The sequence below is a fragment of the Cydia amplana genome, chromosome 6, assembly GCF_948474715.1.
Source record: "Cydia amplana chromosome 6, ilCydAmpl1.1, whole genome shotgun sequence".
Taxonomy (NCBI): Eukaryota; Metazoa; Arthropoda; class Insecta; order Lepidoptera; family Tortricidae; genus Cydia; species Cydia amplana.
In genome coordinates, this window is record NC_086074.1 from 1990321 (window position 1) to 2010193 (window position 19873).

General features: G+C 37.9%; 1 protein-coding gene across 5 annotated transcripts in view; it reads right to left on the reverse strand.

Annotated features, from left to right (window-relative positions):
- Positions 1 to 1747: 1747 nt before the first annotated feature.
- LOC134648607 (integrin alpha-V) overlaps positions 1748 to 19873 on the reverse strand; it is a 157261-nt gene continuing 139135 nt past the window's right edge. For 2 of the 5 annotated variants that reach the window (XM_063503087.1, XM_063503086.1), the window contains 21 exons: positions 15869 to 15926; positions 15642 to 15707; positions 13614 to 13789; positions 12601 to 12807; positions 12252 to 12351; positions 11650 to 11884; positions 11162 to 11328; positions 10388 to 10530; positions 9860 to 10053; positions 9065 to 9326; positions 8505 to 8662; positions 7842 to 8017; positions 6792 to 6926; positions 6409 to 6483; positions 5890 to 6331; positions 5021 to 5229; positions 4258 to 4542; positions 3756 to 3832; positions 3125 to 3277; positions 2535 to 2765; positions 1748 to 1875 (listed from right to left, as the gene is read on the reverse strand). In XM_063503087.1, coding sequence (XP_063359157.1) covers positions 1798 to 1875; positions 2535 to 2765; positions 3125 to 3277; positions 3756 to 3832; positions 4258 to 4542; positions 5021 to 5229; positions 5890 to 6331; positions 6409 to 6483; positions 6792 to 6926; positions 7842 to 8017; positions 8505 to 8662; positions 9065 to 9326; positions 9860 to 10053; positions 10388 to 10530; positions 11162 to 11328; positions 11650 to 11884; positions 12252 to 12351; positions 12601 to 12807; positions 13614 to 13789; positions 15642 to 15707; positions 15869 to 15926 — 3627 coding nt within the window. In that variant the 3' untranslated portion in view covers positions 1748 to 1797. The remainder of the gene's footprint in view (positions 1876 to 2534; positions 2766 to 3124; positions 3278 to 3755; positions 3833 to 4257; positions 4543 to 5020; positions 5230 to 5889; positions 6332 to 6408; positions 6484 to 6791; positions 6927 to 7841; positions 8018 to 8504; positions 8663 to 9064; positions 9327 to 9859; positions 10054 to 10387; positions 10531 to 11161; positions 11329 to 11649; positions 11885 to 12251; positions 12352 to 12600; positions 12808 to 13613; positions 13790 to 15641; positions 15708 to 15868; positions 15927 to 19873) is intronic. The other 3 variants (XM_063503090.1, XM_063503089.1, XM_063503088.1) reach the window with 2 other exon arrangements.

A 19873-nucleotide genomic window follows, 5' to 3' on the forward strand; every position in this document is an offset into this window, starting at 1 on the left:
TATTGCTAATATAACTCACGCCGTCTACATTCCTCATTTAGTAGGAGATATGCCTTCCTTGATTATGTATAAGTATACCATTTAGCGCTTACAACCCTTTGTAGTTCAGTTAGCCAAAGAAATTAGAATAATGTTAAATTTAGTTACATTTCTATATACTAAAACTTAGATCACATTTTCTCTTTTACTAATACCTTTTCCCGCATAACTTAATCGCTCGTTTCTTTTAATTCTAGTTATTCATTTCCATGTATTGTACCCACATAGGTAGGTACATTAAAATATACTTACTTCGGTAAATATAATATGTAATCAGCAATTGCAATTTTGAACTAAGTCCTCATTTAAAAAGATGTAATTTACATTGCAGCGTTGTCGCGTATGTTACCGATAGCAACAAATATATCAAATAACCTTTATATTATTATTTACTTAATCTAAATATCCCACAACATACGTGGAAAAAGGTATTACCAACACATACATTATCACACCTCCATAATATCATCTTCTATTAAAATTTTGTTCCTCTACATACTAACACAGGGCACCGACATAATATTATGTATTTAGTATGACTAGTAGTAAAATATAAATTACAGTAACCAGAAATCCAAATTATGAAACATTTTTTCCAAAAAATGTCCAAGACTGGAACGCACTTAACAATCTCGAGGCACTTTTTATGACACATCTAGTTATGTTAAATGACTGTATGTTATGCTAGTAAATGTACAACTTTCAGACAACCATTTAGACAACTGAGCTATGGAAACATCAGAAATTAAAATTTCCATAAGACCAAATACGCCTCTTGAATAAAAGATAGAGCGAAGTAGAAAAAAATGTAGTTACTTTTATGTATAAAATTATATTACAACGTAAGTATAATGTACCTACAATATTTACAAACCCTATTCATAAGAGTTTGAAAAAAACAAAACAAAACAAAAACAATAACTGTTTTTTACCATAGCTCAGTCGTATCAATATAAAACTTACAATTTCCAACGGCTCTCCGTCCATCACCACCATCAAACCTTCGTTTTAAACAGATAATGTTCCTTGAACTTTAAATGTTACTCCTAAAGACTCTATAATACACCATTTAGATTTCTACCTTAATTAAGATATGGCTTGAAAGTACAAGTGTAGCTAAAACTACGGCAGTGTTTTACAAATATTTTAAAACAGATGCTTTAGCCCGAAGCTAAAACTACTTATCAAAAATATTTTGGTTTTTTTTCTAACAAGCGAAACACTACTGACAATGTCCAAAATACGCATTTCACATTTTTCGATTTACAACATGCCTGTCCCGTACAAACGCATTTTTCTTGCCTATTACCATTCTTTCTCCGTTTAATCGATGATTTTTCTAAACATTTTTCAAGTCTCTTTGTCTTAGAAAAATAAACTCCAATAAGTACCTAAAATTTCCATGAAATTCGCATTTATTTGTACGTTAAGGATCATTTCTACCGTTGTCCCGTACAAACGAGATCTTTCGGAAGATTTGCAGGTATAGGAGTTTCCTTTTCTGCGTCAAATGACCAAAAATAAACCCATCAAAATGGCTGTATGTTCTTATACACGAAATAAAATGCGTTTGTCCGGTGGAATACTTCAAATGCGCTTTGAAATCACTATTCACTTTCAATACCTATCAAAACTAGTAGAGTCCCTGCTGGTGACGTCACTCGCAGCGTCTGTTGAACTACTGGAGGAGGTTACAGAAGTCTCGGAGGTGGCTGTAGTGGCGGTGGTGGCGGAGGCAACTGGCTCCGCAGGCGGGTATCAGAGGTGCTCGTCGCGACCGTTCAGGGGCTGGCGCTCGTTGTGGTCTGAGGGGCGGTTACGCTTGAAGAAGCCGCACTGAAAGCAAAAGGGAAGGTTAAAACTACAGATTTTCTTAAGTTTGTAGATACAAATATCGGCAAGCGAATAGTAGATTCTACAGAGCTAGCTTAAACTCTTTAAGTTAACATGCTAAGTTTTCATTTTCACGCCGTGTTCTACGTCAAACGTCAAGTATATTGCGCTTAGATTTTATGGGATTATGTGTTATTTGTGCATTGTCTTAAAAACTTAGCGTGGTCGAAGAGTCTTGAGCTCTATTAGACCGTAGTCACAGAACTATAATTCCCTATCTTTACTTATCTACTAAGGTTAGGTAAGGTAAGGTAAGGCAAATTGTAAGTTTTGCCACGTATCTTTTGTGGACAACGCAAAACAAAATCTCAAAACCGGAAATGGTATTAAATTTTTGTTAAGTATATGTCATCCTGAATTCCCGATATATTTTTACTTTTCTAATGTCGTTTGCCGATATACGATAGTCATCTTGACCCCACGATTTTAGCCATTTAACAGACTCGGATACACATTCAAGCATCATCGCTTCTTTAAAGCCCTAAAAAATTCTGCATAAGAATAACATACAAAAAGATTATGTTATATATAGGTGGTCATTTTTACCGTATAATATCTAAGTGTGCCCTATAAAGGGTTAAATAGTGAATTGTAAATCTCACCTTATACAAAGCGAAGATCAACAGCAACAACAATAGGGCACCCACAATGGCAGCTAAAATGATCACCCATAACGGTATGGAGCCGCTCTCAGCAGCGCCCAGCTGTGGGGTGACCAGCGTCTGGGCTTCAGCCTGGTGCCAGTGCGTGTGCTTCGGTGAGCCCACTATTGGGAGCTGAGTGACGTGTGCGGCCACGAGGGAGGAGAGCTTCACTGGACGGTCTTTTGAGATCTGGGGAAAAATGTCAAATCAGTGAGTTTAAACAGCATCTATCGTGATTAATCCACCTACAATAGGCTATATGGGAAGTAGATGTTAAGGTGACGACAACCACTCTGTCAAAAATAAATGCTAATCATGGCAGATTATTATCAAATTTTGTCCATCAATTATTTTAAAAGCCACGGTATTATCGTTTGTTTAAACTATAAATTCAGTGTTCTAGAAACCTTGATACAAAAGTCTATAATAGATCTATCTGGGATTAGGTGTGTCATTTATATTTATATTACTTGTTCTCTATCCCCACATTATAACGCCATAATTAAATTTTTAGTCAACATGCGCATAATACATGCTTTCCATGTTACCTCATTGAGCACACTCGCGTTGAGTCTTGTCCGCAGGGCAACCCAGACTTCTTGTCCCCTGAGCAACCGCCCGGTAGCGCAGTGGACCACTGCGCACTTGTACTTCTCGTTACAGCTCTTCAGAAGGGCGCTCAGCTGGCTGTCAACCTGGAACTGAATGGGATTTTATAGAGATAATTGTCATACGGCTTGTCATGTGCTAAAGTTACTTATTCAGGGATGAAGTGCTTAACACATTCACAGCCAGGAACCCACCTGGTGGGCGCTCGTAAACTTTGCTCAGATGCCGGACAACCCGCTGGGCGGGTTGTTTTATACGCAGCTATAGACGACCGGTTTCTGGGGTAGTGCGCCGTTTTTTGTCTGGTAGCGAATGTGTTGAGGGATGTCTCCGGAGGCCCAAATGGACTGTCTGTACACTACAATAAGGAAACGCTTCATCTTTGGTTGGGGTTTGAGCCAGTTCCAGTGGTATTCCGAGGGAGTTCCCGGAGAAGTTTGACTGCCATTATCTGTATCACTGTCACTTGATTCATCCACTGATATCTAAACATAAGGAGTGTCTAAGGCCACTTCTGATAGCCATTCATAAGTATTTTTCTTATTAATAAGATATACCCTACAAAAATACCTGATCCTCTCGTTTTCTTCTTGTGCTTTCGTGTCTTTGTCCTGATGAATAGCTGCCTCCAGCTCGTGCACTATAACCTGAAAAAAAATAATTGACATCATCATACTGTCATGTGACAGTTTTCATTAGGTACCAGAATCTCTGACAAAATTGAGGAAGTTTAAGTTAAACTCCATGAATCTAGTATTTTAACTGGATCAGGCATGAGGGGTGGGGGGAAATGACCGATAGTCTTATGTGTCTTTCAGTAGGAGTAGCAGCGAAAGCGCTATGTTTGTCCTTGTCACAGTCTCACATTTTTTTATTACCCACCGTAATTTACTATGGATTACGGTGGGCAACAAATAAATTCGACCAATCATAGTGTCGCATTGCGTATGTTTTGTCCCTCGTGGACGCACGCGTATACCACATCTATTAGGATCCTACCATCTATGTTATTTATGTTAAACTCACTATTTTTATCGAATTATAAATAAAAATAAATAATAGGCAAATTTACCTGATTCAGAATGGCTTGAATAGGAATATCCTCCACCAGACCTCGAGCTTGAACCCGACTGCGAGAACTGTCCGCCCTGGTAACCCTGGCCCTGGGCTCCCGAATGTCCGCCCTGGTAACTTTGGCCCTGGGATCCCGAATATCCGCCCCGGTAACTTTGGCCCGATTGTCTTCCACCGAAGGCCTGGCTTCCCTGGCTGGCTGTCTGTCGATCGTCGTAGCCTACTCCAGTTACACCGCTTCTGAATTCACCGTTAGTTCCTTGTGCTGCAAGCGCTCCGAAGCCTGTAATCAAATTTTTTTGGTGGCAATCTCAAAGTAACCTAGTCACGTCATCATCATCTTCATCGCGTTGTCCCGGCATTTTGCCACGGCTCATGGGAGCCTGTGGGGTCCGCTTGGCAACTAATCCCAGTAATTGGCGTGGGCACTAGTTTTTACGAAAGCGACTGCCATCTGACCTTTCAACCCAGAGGGTATTGGGATTAGTCCGGTTTCCTTACGATGTTTTCCTTCACCGAAAAGCGACTGGAATATATCAAATGATATTTCGTACGTAAGTTCTGAAAAACTCATTGGTAGGTACGAGCCGGGGTTCGAACCCGCGACCTCCAGATTGCACCTAGTCACGTATTCATATTCATATTATTTATTATGAAATGAAATGAAATTTAACTATGGATACTATAGGTAGTATTAGACCTTTTTGTGGAATGCCCCTTTTGCTGTCTAGGGACAGTAAGTACTTTATCATTGATCTCACCTCCAACATCATCCTCTTTGTCACCAACGTTCGTCAACCCAGCCCTGTACGTCGCCGAATCCCGGTTGATGACGTCACGGTTCACCGTCTCCGTTGTAGCGAAGTCGCGGTGCACGAACGGTACAGAACCTTGGAAGGAACCTTGTGAACCACCGTGCGTGATGACGCCTCTGGTACCTTGCTGACCGAAGTATCCTTGGTTGCCAGATCTGAAAAAAAAAATTAAACCGTTTGTAGGCAGCTAATGGAATGGCTAAGAGCAGGAGAGAGATGGCAAAGGTGGTCACCGACGTCCGGGCATGGCAAATAAAGAAGAAGAAAGGAAAAATAAGTAAAGGATGACTCATGCTAGACGCCGAGTCGTCCGACATGTCATTTTCTATGACGGCTGATCGGTGATCACGTGGTGCTTTCAAAAGAAAACGAAGCGCCGCTAGCTCCGGCCTGGCCCCAGCCCCGTCTAGCGTGAGTCATCCTTTGGCTGTTAAGGGTAAATGCTTACAAATAATAAGTTTTTGTCAAAAATTTCATTTTTGGTACAAGCTTTTATCGCTGACTGTACTTTTCTTACGACAGACAACTAATACTCATCGAGACAATTCTAAAAACCCCTAACACAATTAGGTTGCGTTGTTTCATCACAGAGTTCCTATGGCCACCTCCTGTCTCCATCATCAAATCAGCTACCATAATATTGCATTGTCACCCGACTTACATGTGTATGCAAAATTTCAGCTCAATCGGAAACCGGGAAGTGGATCAAATTTAACTTGCAAGATTCCATTACATAGTTAGTTACATACAGGTCGACCTAATAAAAGCTTGTTAAAAAGGAAAATAACAATTCATTGATCAATTAATATACTTACGCATGGTAAGATCCGCCAGCTTCTTGGCCAATCAGCCCTCCATATTCAGTGCTAGTTTCCGCTTGCCACACTATCCTATTCTGGTCATCGTACACAACAGTCCTATTCAATAATTTCGTCACGTTATAATTTCTCGGTATTTCATCGCGATTGCGATTGTAGTCGAATTTTCCACCGAAGAGGCTGTTGAACTGTTCCCTGGCTACAGATTCGGCTTCCATTCTCTTTCTTGCTTCCTCTTGAGCTAGAATGGAGTTTCTGTCGTAGGAACCGCCAGAGAAGCTAGAGCCGCCATTTTGCCTGTAGCCACCGCCTGATTGGCTGAAGCTGCCGCCTGCCTGGCTGTAACTGCCTCCTGATTGGCTGTAGCTTCCACCTGATTGGCCATACTGTCTACCTGCTTCTCCGATGAACTGACCAGCTTGGCTGCCGGAGTAATATCCTGGAAAAGAAAATATGGTTCCCGTAAGTTTCCTGAACAACAAAATTTGATTGAATTTCTTATTAAGTGATACTTACTTTGTTCATACCAGTCGCGGGAATTCTGAGCAATATATTCTCTGTATATCGATGCAAATTCACTGCTTTCCATGGCTGGAAATAGAGGTAAATGATTAAGAAGATAACATGGTCGAACAACATAAATAATAAAATAACACGTTTTTAAGAGACAAAATAATGTTTCTGAAATAAGTTCCATGTATGTGTGTAACAGTGTCCAACGGTAGGAAAAATGATTACTATCATCATCAATCATCGTACATATGGATATTGTAGACAACCGTCAACTACCAAACAAAAGCTGCATACGTGAAATGTTAACGATCTGAAGCAAAATTGTACTGCTAACAAAATTACATTGAAGAAAAAACAGCACTTAAAGAACGGTTCATGAAACCAACCTTCCTTCTCCTTGTTGAGCCAAGACACGTAGGGCGAGGACACGATGAGGTTGGCCGGGTTGACGTTGCGGGCTACGTCGCACCGCACGTTGCCCAGCGGCTGCGGCTGAACTAGCATGTACATCAGGTTCTCCTCTGAAATGGAAAATTCTTCGTTGAGGTACGTGTGATTAATCTTCCTTGGAAGATCTATGTAAAACATGTTTGTTCAGTAGTAAACTTGACACGTTAAAATCAGGGATGTTGCGGATGCAGATTTTTTGACATCCGCGGATGCGGATGCGGATGCGGATATTTAAAGGCTCACATGCGCGGATGCGGATGCGGATGCGGATGTCAAAATTAGGTACTTAGAAAACGTCAAATATTACATTTTTAGTATTTTTTTATAAAAAAAAAACGAAACGTTTAGTATTTGAGCAAGAATATAGGTGCGTTATATTTAATACACGGTAACTTGGCCGACTTTTCTGGATCTAGACGATTTCGTTATAGGTAATGACGAAATCACCTAGCACTTACGCCGCCGCTAAGACATTCCTGTACCGACTTGTCCGACATCCGCATCCGCATAAGCTCCGCATCGATTTTATGCGGATGCGGATGCAGATGCGGATGTTGAAAATAATGCGGAAGTTCCGCGGTTGCGGATGCGGATGCGGATGTTCGCAACATCCCTGGTTAAAATCTCCGATACAATTGCAAGTATATACAGCTAGCTGCAGGGATGGTTAACTCGTTGTATAGAATATTATTTGAAGGGGCTTTAAAGATCTCTGCAATCGCTTTACGTCATTCTGTTATTCTTCCAAGAGGGACAAACCAGTAAAATTTAGGTAAAAAATAAGATATTTATTTACCAACACAAAAAAACACAACGCATTACAAGTACAATAAATAATATTCAGTCCCTTAAAGAGGCCTTACCAATAAAAGGCTGCTCTTGTAGGCTGTAAAGGGCCCCGGTACCTGATGTTGTACTTTTGTGGACCCGACGAGAACCGAGCTAGACCTCGGTGAAATCTAACTAGCCTTAGAAGCTGGTCTTACCGGTGAGAGTCTGGTACGGCCACATGATGTAGAATTCCGTCTCGTCGGCGGTGAAGGGTCCCTCGTTCTTGATCTGGTACTTGTGGATGACCTGAGGGCCGAGCTTGGCCTCGTCGGTGAAGTTCTCCAACTCGTAGAGGGAGGCGTTGTAGTGGAGCTCAGGAGGGTCGGAGGTACTGAAATAGAGAAATTACCACATTTATATATGTAGGTCGGTTAAAAAGCTAAATACCCTCATACCTCAAATTAAACAATGATCAGGAAACGAGGAAGAAGAGTAAAAGCTTAATATAGAGGCATTGGCTGTAATGACTAAAGAAAAAGTATCGTTCAAAAAATTTGCAAGTTGACTCGATCAAACATTTTCAAATACTTTTTCTCATTTTCCACGAACTTTCTCAGTTTCCGGTAAAAAAAAAATTCTACATCGCTTATTTAATGTCTTTTGTAAAACAACAAGTATGTGAACATTACTTATTCAATTCTTTCGATAAGCATCAATTCATAATCATCACTTAGTCACACTTTTTTGCACATATTTACATATTGGCATCATTTTGCAACATCACTTTAATATTTCAAAAACAATGAACCTACAGAATAAAACGCTTCATTTATTTATTTATTTCTAGGTATAACAATAATACATTGTATTGTACGTACCCAATGACTGACAGCATAGCTTTAACCAACACACCAATGGAGAGATGCTGCACGTTGTCATAATTGGTGTTCTGTTCGGGATTCGTGGAGTTGGTCTCCATATCGAACATCATGCTGGACACCGTGGTGTCAACTTCGAGGACTACGCGGAAACGGATCTGAGGAGACAGGGAATGTAGGTGTTTATTCGTAGTTTACCACGTCTTTGCGGAATCAGTTTTACCTATAATAGAACTTAGAATTTGTGGAGTCTTAAACAATTTGTATGTTTGTTAGATTGAGAGCGAGAGAGTAACCATTGAGAATCTGACAAAAAGTAATATTAGGAAGTTATTATTTCTCGCTTTGACAATGAATTAAATTCCTAGTATAGCATAGTGACATTAGTGAACATATTTCGAGACTAAAATAGTGTAATGTTGTATGCCTCAAGCATACTGGGTTTAGCTCAATCTCCGAGAAAAGGGGTTTCTCAGGAATGCGTTGTTCTTCCCTTCAAGGAATTAACTTGTAATTAATGAATTATAAAGAAATGTGCCAGAATCAGTAACGATACCAACCTTTTCATCTCTAGACATAGGATTGCCCAGATCACACTTCAAAGTGGTATTCAGACTAATGTCCTTCCCGCCAATGACCGAGCAGTAGATGTTGGATTGACTGGCTTCACTGTCTTTATCGAGCCTCTCCATCTTGGCAAAGGTAACTCCAGCAGGGATCTTCAGGTAGTATGCTGCTTCGAAGGCGTCCTCGCCGCTATTGGCGACTGTCACGTCGAGATTGATGTTCTCTCCGGAGCCGAGGGTATATTCTCTTATCGGTCTGGTAATGAAGAATATAATTAGAGAACAAGAAGACAAATTTTACTATGGTAAGATCGAACATCGAACTACAATTAACTTTCTATTTTAAAATTTGTTCATAGCAAGCTCTCAACTTTTGTCGCACCATGCATCACGGTCAGGGACCATATACAAGATGACAATCATTTATCGACAAATGCCAATTAAATAGTACCTAAAACGAGAAGTCATATAATAATTTCCATATGAGTACATGTACCTATGTTTCTGTTGACATTTACTACAAACGATGCTCGCTTCACTAGGTCCCGGGTAAGATAAAGGGGATGCCTTAGCAATTACATTTATGGAATTTTTATACTTTTCTTCGGACCCCGGACTTCCCCATATTAAAATTATGTTCCTGGCCAGGCATTACTAGTTAAAGATATAATTAACTATGGAGATGTATAAATGCTTTTCATCTGGATGATGATTGGCTGCGTACTATAAGGAACTAAGAATTTATCCTGTTAAGCAAATAGTATCAAGTTATCAACATAGTCAACTTACGAGGAAACCTGCATATGCAGATCAGGTATGCACACGTTATCCGGACCACAGTTCTTCTGTATATTCAGGGAGTCGGCAGCCTGCACGCTCTGCGTCTGGTCCAGCACCGGCGGCACGATGTCGCCGTGCGGCTGGCTCATCAGGTTGTAAGTCATCTTCACTTCGATCGGGGTTAGCTTGTCGCGGATCTCCTCCTGGGATGGAAAAATTTTGGTCAACATTTGACTACTTTAAGATGGCACTTTTGTATGTATAACACTTTTGGAAATCCCCACGAAATACTGAACTTCGCTTGAATAAGGTGTGTTGAGTACCGAACGCGTAAGTGCGTGGAGGCAAAAGATGTATCGGCGATCTAGACTAATCATGATCAGTTGGGTCAGGGTCTGGTTGGGTGAGGGCGATAGAAATTGTAAAAATCCTAGGGACTTAATTTAATTTAATACGTACAAGTTTGTCTACCCAAAGACCTTCCTAGATTAGGAATGCAGCCTATAAATTAATGTAGCTAAATATCTAAGCACTCACATCCAAATAGACGGTGAGGCTGTCACACTTCTGCTCGCCCTGCACGAGCACAATGGTGGTCGTGTAGGTGGACTCCCGTCGCTCGGTCAAGATCCTCTTGGTTGTAGTCTTCCTCGAGTCAAGGTCCAAGCTCACATTGAATTCTGGAAGAGTCATTAAATTTAAATGTTACTTAAAATTTTTGTAACATAACAAAAATTATTCGACACCTAGGTATAAACATGAATATTGAGAGGCATCACCTATTTGAAGACGCGTAGACCATAATTGTTGTTGATATGAAGTGCAAATTCGTCTAACACAAACAATGGTGCAAAACTATCAGTGTAACATGCTAACATCAATTGGCTACTGAGTGGTAAAAATGTATGTGGTTTTATTTGCATCTATATGAGTAATTTTGACGATAATTGCCAATTGCTACTTCTCCACTCACCAAAGTAGCAGATGTATCCTTCCGCTTGGAAAAAAGAATACAAAATTTGAAAACATCACGTTTTCGGAAATAAATAGTAACAATGATTCATCTTACTTTCTTATCAGAAGAAGCTAATATACAGATGAATGATGACAATTATACTGATAATGATGTATTGACGATGGTATTGATGGCGCTAACTGACTTAACTGAGTATGTGTGCGTAAAAACACAGTTTTGTCTCAAGCGATTTTACCTATCTTTGAACTCTGTGATGATGATATCGTCTCTGTCGAAGTTGATGATGAGAACGATGATTTAAAAAATAATCATACTTAAACTAGTATAATACTCACCAATTTGTCGGTCTACATTGATACCGCCGTACTGCAGGCAGTAAATGAGCTTAGAGCAGACAGCTTTAGTCCCGTCCCTTGTGGTGCAGCGTTTGTCAGTCAATGATATCAACTTAGTGTCCTCTTGGAACTTCACCTCGGCCATCACTTTTACTACTGGTCGAGACCTGAAAACATATAACCATATAACCAAAGATCTTTAAGCAAATATTATAGGTTATAGGTAGGTACAAGAAGAATAATTTCGCTATTGGCGATCGCATTGAATAAACTTTAGAAAACTTTTACGTCATTGATTTGATTATAGAAATAATCATATAAATAATTTAAACGGGATACTATAAGTTAACGCAAAATTCAAGAATATTGGTCACCAAATAGAGCTGAGCTTGCAAGACAAGCACCGAAAAGCTAAGTTTATTTTAATCCCAACACCCTAAATTAATCACTTAAGCATGAAAGCAAATTCAATATTCACAAATACTAACTTCAAAAACACAACACTGTCCGACTTATAAGCGCCAACAGCCAAGTCATTGTAGCTGTTATCGTCCAAATCGACGCCTCCGGACAAAGAAAAGCCGAAGGTAGTCAAGGATGGAGAAATGTCTTCAGCCTTGATGGCTTGGGAGTACTTGTCCCTGATGCCGGTCTCGCTGCCTTGGAAGATGTAGACGACGCCGCGACCGTGTTCGCCGCCGTAAGGAGCTCCTACTGCGATATCTGAAATAAGAACGAGACTGTTAATATTGACACCATAAAAAACACCAACTTCTAAGTATATCTTGGTCATATCATGCGGGGTACATACTGCTGATAACTCAAATAATAAAATTGTGTGGCCTGAGACCTAGTATAAGAAGACACAACAGCTGAAAACCTTCGTGACTGGTTCAGTTCCAGCAGTCGTGGATTATTCTGTAGTTCAATCAGAAAAAAAAGATAATTGCCATAATGTCCTCGATCCACCAATCTTCGATAAAAGAGGAATCAAAAGAAGAATAATGTTGATAAGTATTTTCGCGAATGGCAATGTAATGTTGGCGAAGGCTTATTACAGAATAAACTAAAGTAAAAGGAATAGGGTTACCTCCAAAACCGTCGTAATTGATGTCTCCAAGCGATGCGACGGACAAACCAAATCGACCCCTGGAAACTTCTCCGTTGATCCAATGGTTCTTTGAGAATGACTGAAACCAGAAAACATTACATTGTAACTCAGTTAACATTTTGCTACAAACAGCTAGACTGACTTATAAGGAGGTCAAAGGAAATATGCATAACGATAGTCTCATCGGAAGATCAGCGCTGGAAGTAGCATCATCCCGATATGATGCCAATTCGTAGCATTTCCTGTTTTTTGACTAAATATTTTTCTCTTTTGTGTTTATGAATAAAGCATTTCTTATAATAGTAGAAAACTATTGTAGTTAATTTACCCTATCTCTCCCCTGGTATATGACGTAGATTCTTCCATGCTCGAAGCCGTCGCTCTTAGGTTTGCTGAACATGGGAGAGCCGACGATGACGTCATCTTGGCCGTCGCCATCGATGTCGCCAGAGGCCAAGCTGTAGCCGAAGTAGGCGCCGATCTGAGAGCCGCTGATGTTCTGGATGTTCTGCAGGTCCCAGGTATAGAGGACCACCTGCAAATAATAATAAATTAGAATTTGATGTGATAGAAAAATGCGGATGTCCAGACCACAGACCACAAAATATTTGAACAAATATAATTATATATCAGTAGACTACTTACAGAGACTAAATATAATTTAATAATGACAAAAATGCATGTTGAGTAGACGCTTTTTGGAAATATATATATAGTTATTGCCTTTTTTAAATTTTACTTGACACAGTAAACTATGGAACACTACCTACCTTATAAAAAAAACAACGGGTTGCACTTAGGGAGTGCCGATGCCGGCAGAAGTGAAAACTCAATGACTAGTGTAAAATGCACTATGTATAATTGAGGTTAACACCATCTAGCGTTAGCGTTAATTACTTGAAACCCCAAAGCACATCACTGTTAGTACTCGAGTTATATTAATACCAGTTAGAGCGAAACTCACCAGATGGCATTTAAATCAATAAAGAAAAACTCAATGACATGTAACAGTTTTTCATGTAATGTCATTGAGTTTTTATTTATTGATTTAAATGCCATCTAAATGAATGGCCAACTAAATCTTACGGTCACGTGATCGTCTTACGCTGTCTCGAGTTTAACATTTTTTCCCCGCCTCAAAAATTGCACAGCGCCGCTAAAGAAGATTTAACTTTAAAAATTGTGTAGTGTATTTCAGTCCCTTCTTTAAATCATGGCATGGCATTCAATAATTATACAAGACAATTACTCTTCATTGCACACCTCACACAATACATGTTCACTTGTTCAGAAACATAGTATTGCGTCGCAATAGTTTTACGAAAAAAAAATCATACTTACCAAGCCCTTCAGACCAGCTCCCCTCGGCATACCAACAGCAACTCCTTGCTGTTTAGTGCCAGCGAAGTCTCCCACAGCCACTGAATAACCCATGTACGAGTCGTCATACTTGGGGTTGGCTTCTGGAGTGGCAATCAGGATTGGGTTCGAGGCAACGCTCTGGGAGTATATCTGACCTACAACGCAAAGAAGAATTTGAGAGGATGGCTATAAAAAGTTGGTCATGTGGATGATTTCAATGTCTTTTGTGAAAATTCTTTTCCCTTATGATATAAATTAGATGTTACATAAATGTGTTGGAAGAAGTGACTGCATAATTTTGATTTCTTTAGCGATACAACAGAGTATGAAATCATCCACATTATATGTATAAGTGATGTAGCACTCAATGGCAAGGAATTAAAATAATGATGTAATGGTAACATAAATTAAAAATGATAAATGGTAAATTGTTGCTTATACCTAAATGTTTATTAACTCATTGTTTTAAGCATTATGGATTGTAATGAACGTTTGTAATTTTCATTATAGATATGATAATAAATAGCACCTCGTTAAATTAGCTTTATAGTTATAAACCATTTTGTTATAATATTATGGTCACCAAAGCCTAGTCAGCTGTCGAATTAATTGAGAAGCCAATTTATATTCTTTAAAAATGATGGTAGTAAATAAATTACTAAGCGTTACATTAGGTATTCCCTTTGCGCCTCATAAAAATAAATTGTCCATGGTTTATTTTAAGAATAAATAAGAAGTAACTCAAGAAATTTCGGAAAAACCTATCTACTCAAACCTTATAAATAACTAATTTGTTTTGATATGAATGGCATATTCGTAAAAATAGATTATTTAAGTCTAGGTATGAATATATATCGTCGTAAGTGCTTCCCAAAGCTGACAATTATTATGTGCTCGATTTTTGATTGACAAATAGTTACTAAAGGTTACACATTTATTTTGATTAGAACCGTGTACTTGTCAGATTTAGAAAGCGTGAAACATAGATACATTATGAACAAAAACTATAACTGGACCTTCAGCGCGACAAAAAACATGGAAGAATTGATATTAAGAGCAATATAAATATTAAGAGAAATAGCATCTCGATATTTATAAGTAAAAAAAACTATGCGTAAGCAAAACGCAACGACAATGAATCATTATTAATGATAAATATAATGATAGTAACTTTTGACATATATAATGACTTGGCTGTTCATAATTTCTTCAAAGAGATAACGAAACACGAAACACGACATGCGGCAGAAAATTTCACGTACTAATATTTTTCTGCGAGGTTGTGATTATGTATTTTTGCCATTTTTCTGCTTGAAATGGACTTTATAGTCGATGTCATGATGTCATTTAAGCTAATGAAACCAAACTACTCAAATACATGATTATCAGTAAAGTAATAACAATCATAAAGATGAATAGTTTAGCTGACACAGTTTGTATTATTAAATCTAAATCTGTAAGTTCGAGACTAATTCTCACTAGAATTTAATTAACATAATCCTGTAAATCCCATTAGTGTCTAAAACTAAAGGGTCACCATTCAGGGTAATTTACCAACGCCCTCTACTCTATTCATGAGAAATTTAGGGATTTCTAGACAGTAAGTATTAATATAAACAACCATGTTAGTAAATACTAAATCGGACACATTGTTACTGTTTTACTCACGAAGGCGATCCCCTACATGTTTCCTTACAAGAATGACGACAGTAACATTAATAATATCTCTACTACTCTTTATTTTATTCTATCAAAACTGCTTTACTAATGTACTTTGTATTAATGTTGCTAACTTTTCGTCATTCTTGCAACACATTTTCTTAACAATTAAGATCCATGTTAGCTTCCCCGCCTTCGTGAGCACCTATATTAGTGGAATTATCTCGAACATTAGCAGAATTAAGATTTAAAACAACTGTAAATGGTTCACAAGGCATTAGGATTAGGCGCTCATAAGCCTGGCTATGTTATTCGGTTAACGAGTTATTGGTTCTGGCCTTGTTTTACCTTCCTCCGGTATTTTCATATAGTAGCTGTTGAATGGCTCGGTAGGATCTATTGATATTGTTCGCCCTGTGGATTGAACATTTCAGACACACTTAGTTTTCCATCGCGTTGAAGTGTTGAAGCTTGATAACGATATAATGCGCCAGATTAAAGTCTCCAAACAAGGAGTCTCAGGAAAAGAAAGTAAAGAGAAAATGAAGGAATAATAAATAATGTTTTTTTGTTACCTTGCCAGTACCAGCTGCCCGGTGCTCCCATGAATAGACGTTCGAATCCGTTGACATCCTGGAAAGAAGACAAACAATTGTTGCAGCTTATATTTCTTTGATTTTCTCAGACTTAATTTAAGATTATCTAGTATTTTTGTGGGTCAACCTATCTTAGCAATATCTTTCTTCATTACTACCAGTGTTTTTTTTAAGTTAAGCTGCACAGAATTCCGAATTCTGTTTCGATTGACTGTATTGTTCAAGAAGAGCATTTACCATTGAGTTATTCTGAATGTAATGACTTCATTATAAAATAGTTGCGTTTTGAATTGAATGAATACCTACATTTATAATATGTCAAAAAGTATTTATTTTATTTATCAAATCAGTTAAAAAAACAGATGTCCGTAAGATCCCAACACTTAACTAAACAAGACACTTGAAAAATCAATGTAAGTACTAACAAAATGTCACCACATGGCAGCCGATATCAACTATTCAATCACTTCCATTACATGGCACTACAGATAGCAAAGGTAGTAGGAATGAGAAGCTCCATACGTTTGAAATATGTTTTTCTAACAGACTTCCGAACGTAGACGTAAGAACTACTCGAGTACCAAATCACGCAATAAAATACTCTATATCAATTCAGTAAGGCCTTTTAGAACAGCAAATAAGTTGGTGTCTCAAGTGTATGTAGTTGGAGATAAACAAGATGCAGGGCACTTAAATATGTCGTTGATATTTAAATGTATCGGGATATTACTGTAAGGATTTCTTGCATTTGTATCAATTATTTGTAAGTTTTACAAATGAGCTTTAACCGTTAAACATAGTAATAAAAATTCACAAGACCCTAAAGATACTGGACAAAGAACAACTTAACAAAAATATGCCCGGACAGGGTACAGTTAAAAAGGAGAAGGAAAAGACAATAAGTAAGAAGAAGATCTCGCAAAATAAATATAAGAGTGAAATGGAAGACATAAAAACTAAAGCACTCTACTATAGCTACATACCTAATTATGAACAACAACCAACAACTTGGTTTTTAATAGTGATGTTTTTATACATCTCAAATAACCACATTAATTTATGGAACTATCTGAAAGCAGATGTTCATGGATCAATTGATATCAAATCTAATACCTTTAAACGAGCATTTCTTATATATTTATTTATTTATTTATATATATATTTCTGGGATCTCGGAAACGGCTATAACGATTTCGATGAAATTTGCTATTTAAGGGGATTTTCGGGGGCGAAAAATCGATCTAGCTAGGTCTTATCTCTGGGAAAACGCGCATTTTAGAGTTTTTATATGTTTTATCACCCAGATATTACCTATCTATGTTCTAAAATTTGCTATACCTATTCCGGTCACTGAGCTACAGATTCACAAAATCCCTAACATATAAATAACCCTCGTTGTCGCCACTTGTAGGAATACAAGAAAACACAATCACAAGAAAACTTCTCTTATGCCTTCTAGGCTAGGGTAGAAAGTACATATATATTCATGTAAGTAGTATAATATTGCAAACAACAACGCACTTTGAACTTTCTTGAATCATTTCTTGTAATCTTTAATTAAACTCGTAAGTTCAAATCAAAAGAGATCAATTGAAATGAACACATGGCAATCAATTTCGAGTACAAAGTGTCGTTTGATAGTCCTAGCTGTTTTAACGACTGGCCTGTATATTTTTATAGGTCCACTCTCCACTTCGGTCGACTGATTGAGGGTGTCAGGATAGATAAAGCTGGAGTTCATTTTTACGATGCTTTAAGTGGAGTCCCATGGTTATCATGGCGTTATAAATCTGTGGACTGTAATTATAATCTATACGCATGTGTACTAGAAATTGTACTTTATTGTGAAATGTCGCAAGAGAATACTCGTGGAGTAAGTAAATGTAAACACTATTATGGCGTTATTTCAAAAACGGTTGCTAACAATGCTAACTTAATCAGTTGATGATCGTCGTTTCTCCCTATCTGTCGTTATGCTATAGAGAAGGACAAACGACGATCATCAGCTGATTATCTTAGCAGACGTTTATGAATAAGGGGGGTAGGTAATCATCTTAATTTTTCGCATACTACCAAATTTCTTACTACCTTTCCAAAAGTTTATGTCTACTCGGCACTCTCGGCAGACTCGAGTTGCTACTGAAAATAATCAGTTTTTGAGGGTGTGAACTTTACATTTGTGACAAAAAATAGTCGGTCCCGTTCACTGGCATTCACTTGTAAACAAGAGGTGACAGTGACAAGGTCCTTGTTCCATCCTTGAGGCTTATTCTGAGGGCCTACCGCGAACCTACCAACCTACGGGCTCTCTGCCGCACTTGTATATTTGTACGTAAGTGTGACAAGGAGGCAACACGTCGAACGTGGTTCGCGGTAGGCCCTCTGATTGTATTTGGTACAACAACATTTGTCTATTAGTTTTAACAACAAATTTATTCAATTGATTTATTAAAGTAGCAAATTGGATACTTATTAGCATTGCGTTATTTTACATTATTATTTATTTTACATCGCTTTTTTATTTTATACATAAATATAACTTAGTGTTAGAACTATGTTTCAATTTTATTTATTGTTTAGTCTCAAATAAAGATTAGTTAGGATAGGTTAAAGAATCTAAAAACTTATAAAATATTTCATGTAGACTCCTTAGTTGTTGTTGTTTAATTAAAATGTTTTTGAGAAAATATGGTAAAACATGTCTCATTTTATTCTTATATGTACTACGATAAGAAATATTCACACGTGTACAAAAACGCACTTTAAATGTGATTTGTTATAACATGTTACTAAAAATATTAGGTACCTACAATAAAAATACTACAAATACATATACTATATAAAGTCGTCACTGCTTCCGCTACCAAATCTTTGTTGCACACAAAACAGAACTACGGATTTACTTAAAACCTTAAAGATACAGTAACCTTCAACAAAAAAGGCAAAAAAAATATCCGTGTGAACGTACTAATACCAGCACCATTAATTGACCATCGGTGTACCTTATATATTGGAAATAAGGCTTATTATGAGTCAACAGAGTTGACGGATAAGATATCTCAATGAAAGGTCGGAGCTTTGATAAAAACTTCACAAAAAATGTTAAACATGTGTTTTGCTTTGTTAGTTTTGTCAATCGGGTGTTTTTGTTGGGGTGTTCTGATCTTTGTTGATTGATTGACAATGAGAACATTATAGATAATTATAACATTTTGTATTAAGTATGTACCTGAATACACGGATTATTAAGCATATTAATTACATGTTCTTGAATTAACCTACATACCTTAAGTACCTAACGTAAGGGCCATACCAAATAATTAATAATACATATTATAGGACATTCTAACACAGATTGACTAAGTCCCACAGTAAGCTCAAGAAGGCTTGTGTTGTGGGTACTCAGACAGCTATATATATAATATACAAATACATAAATACATAGAAAACACCCAAGACTCGGGAACAAATATCTGTGCTCATCACACAAATAAATGCCCTTACTGGGATTCGAACCCAGGACCGCGGCTTCACAGGCAGGGTCACTATATACCCACTAGGCCAGACCAGTCGCCAAAACCACCAAAACAAATCAAATAACTCATTCATATGTCTCATGTCACTCATCAATATTTTTTCCAAGTATCTAAGAAATTAGGTGTATAGCTAGCTAGCTAGTTATTTGGTATCAACTACAATCTACCGACTGGGCATACAGATCATTTATTCAGAGAAAATATAACTTTAACTTTCCCACGCCACTAAAAGGAGACAACCCTAAAATCAATAAAAGCTAGGACATTAAATTTAGCATTGAATCGTGCGCCCGCGCCGCGATGAATATGCGACGTTGCGCGCAGGCTTATTGCCGACGTATACCGAGGATAAGCGGTTAAACCGCTAACCCAGTGTCAAATTGTACTGGTGATCAGGTAACTTCAGGTTTAACTGGTTAACCCCATGTTAGTGGAATGGTGCAAGTGG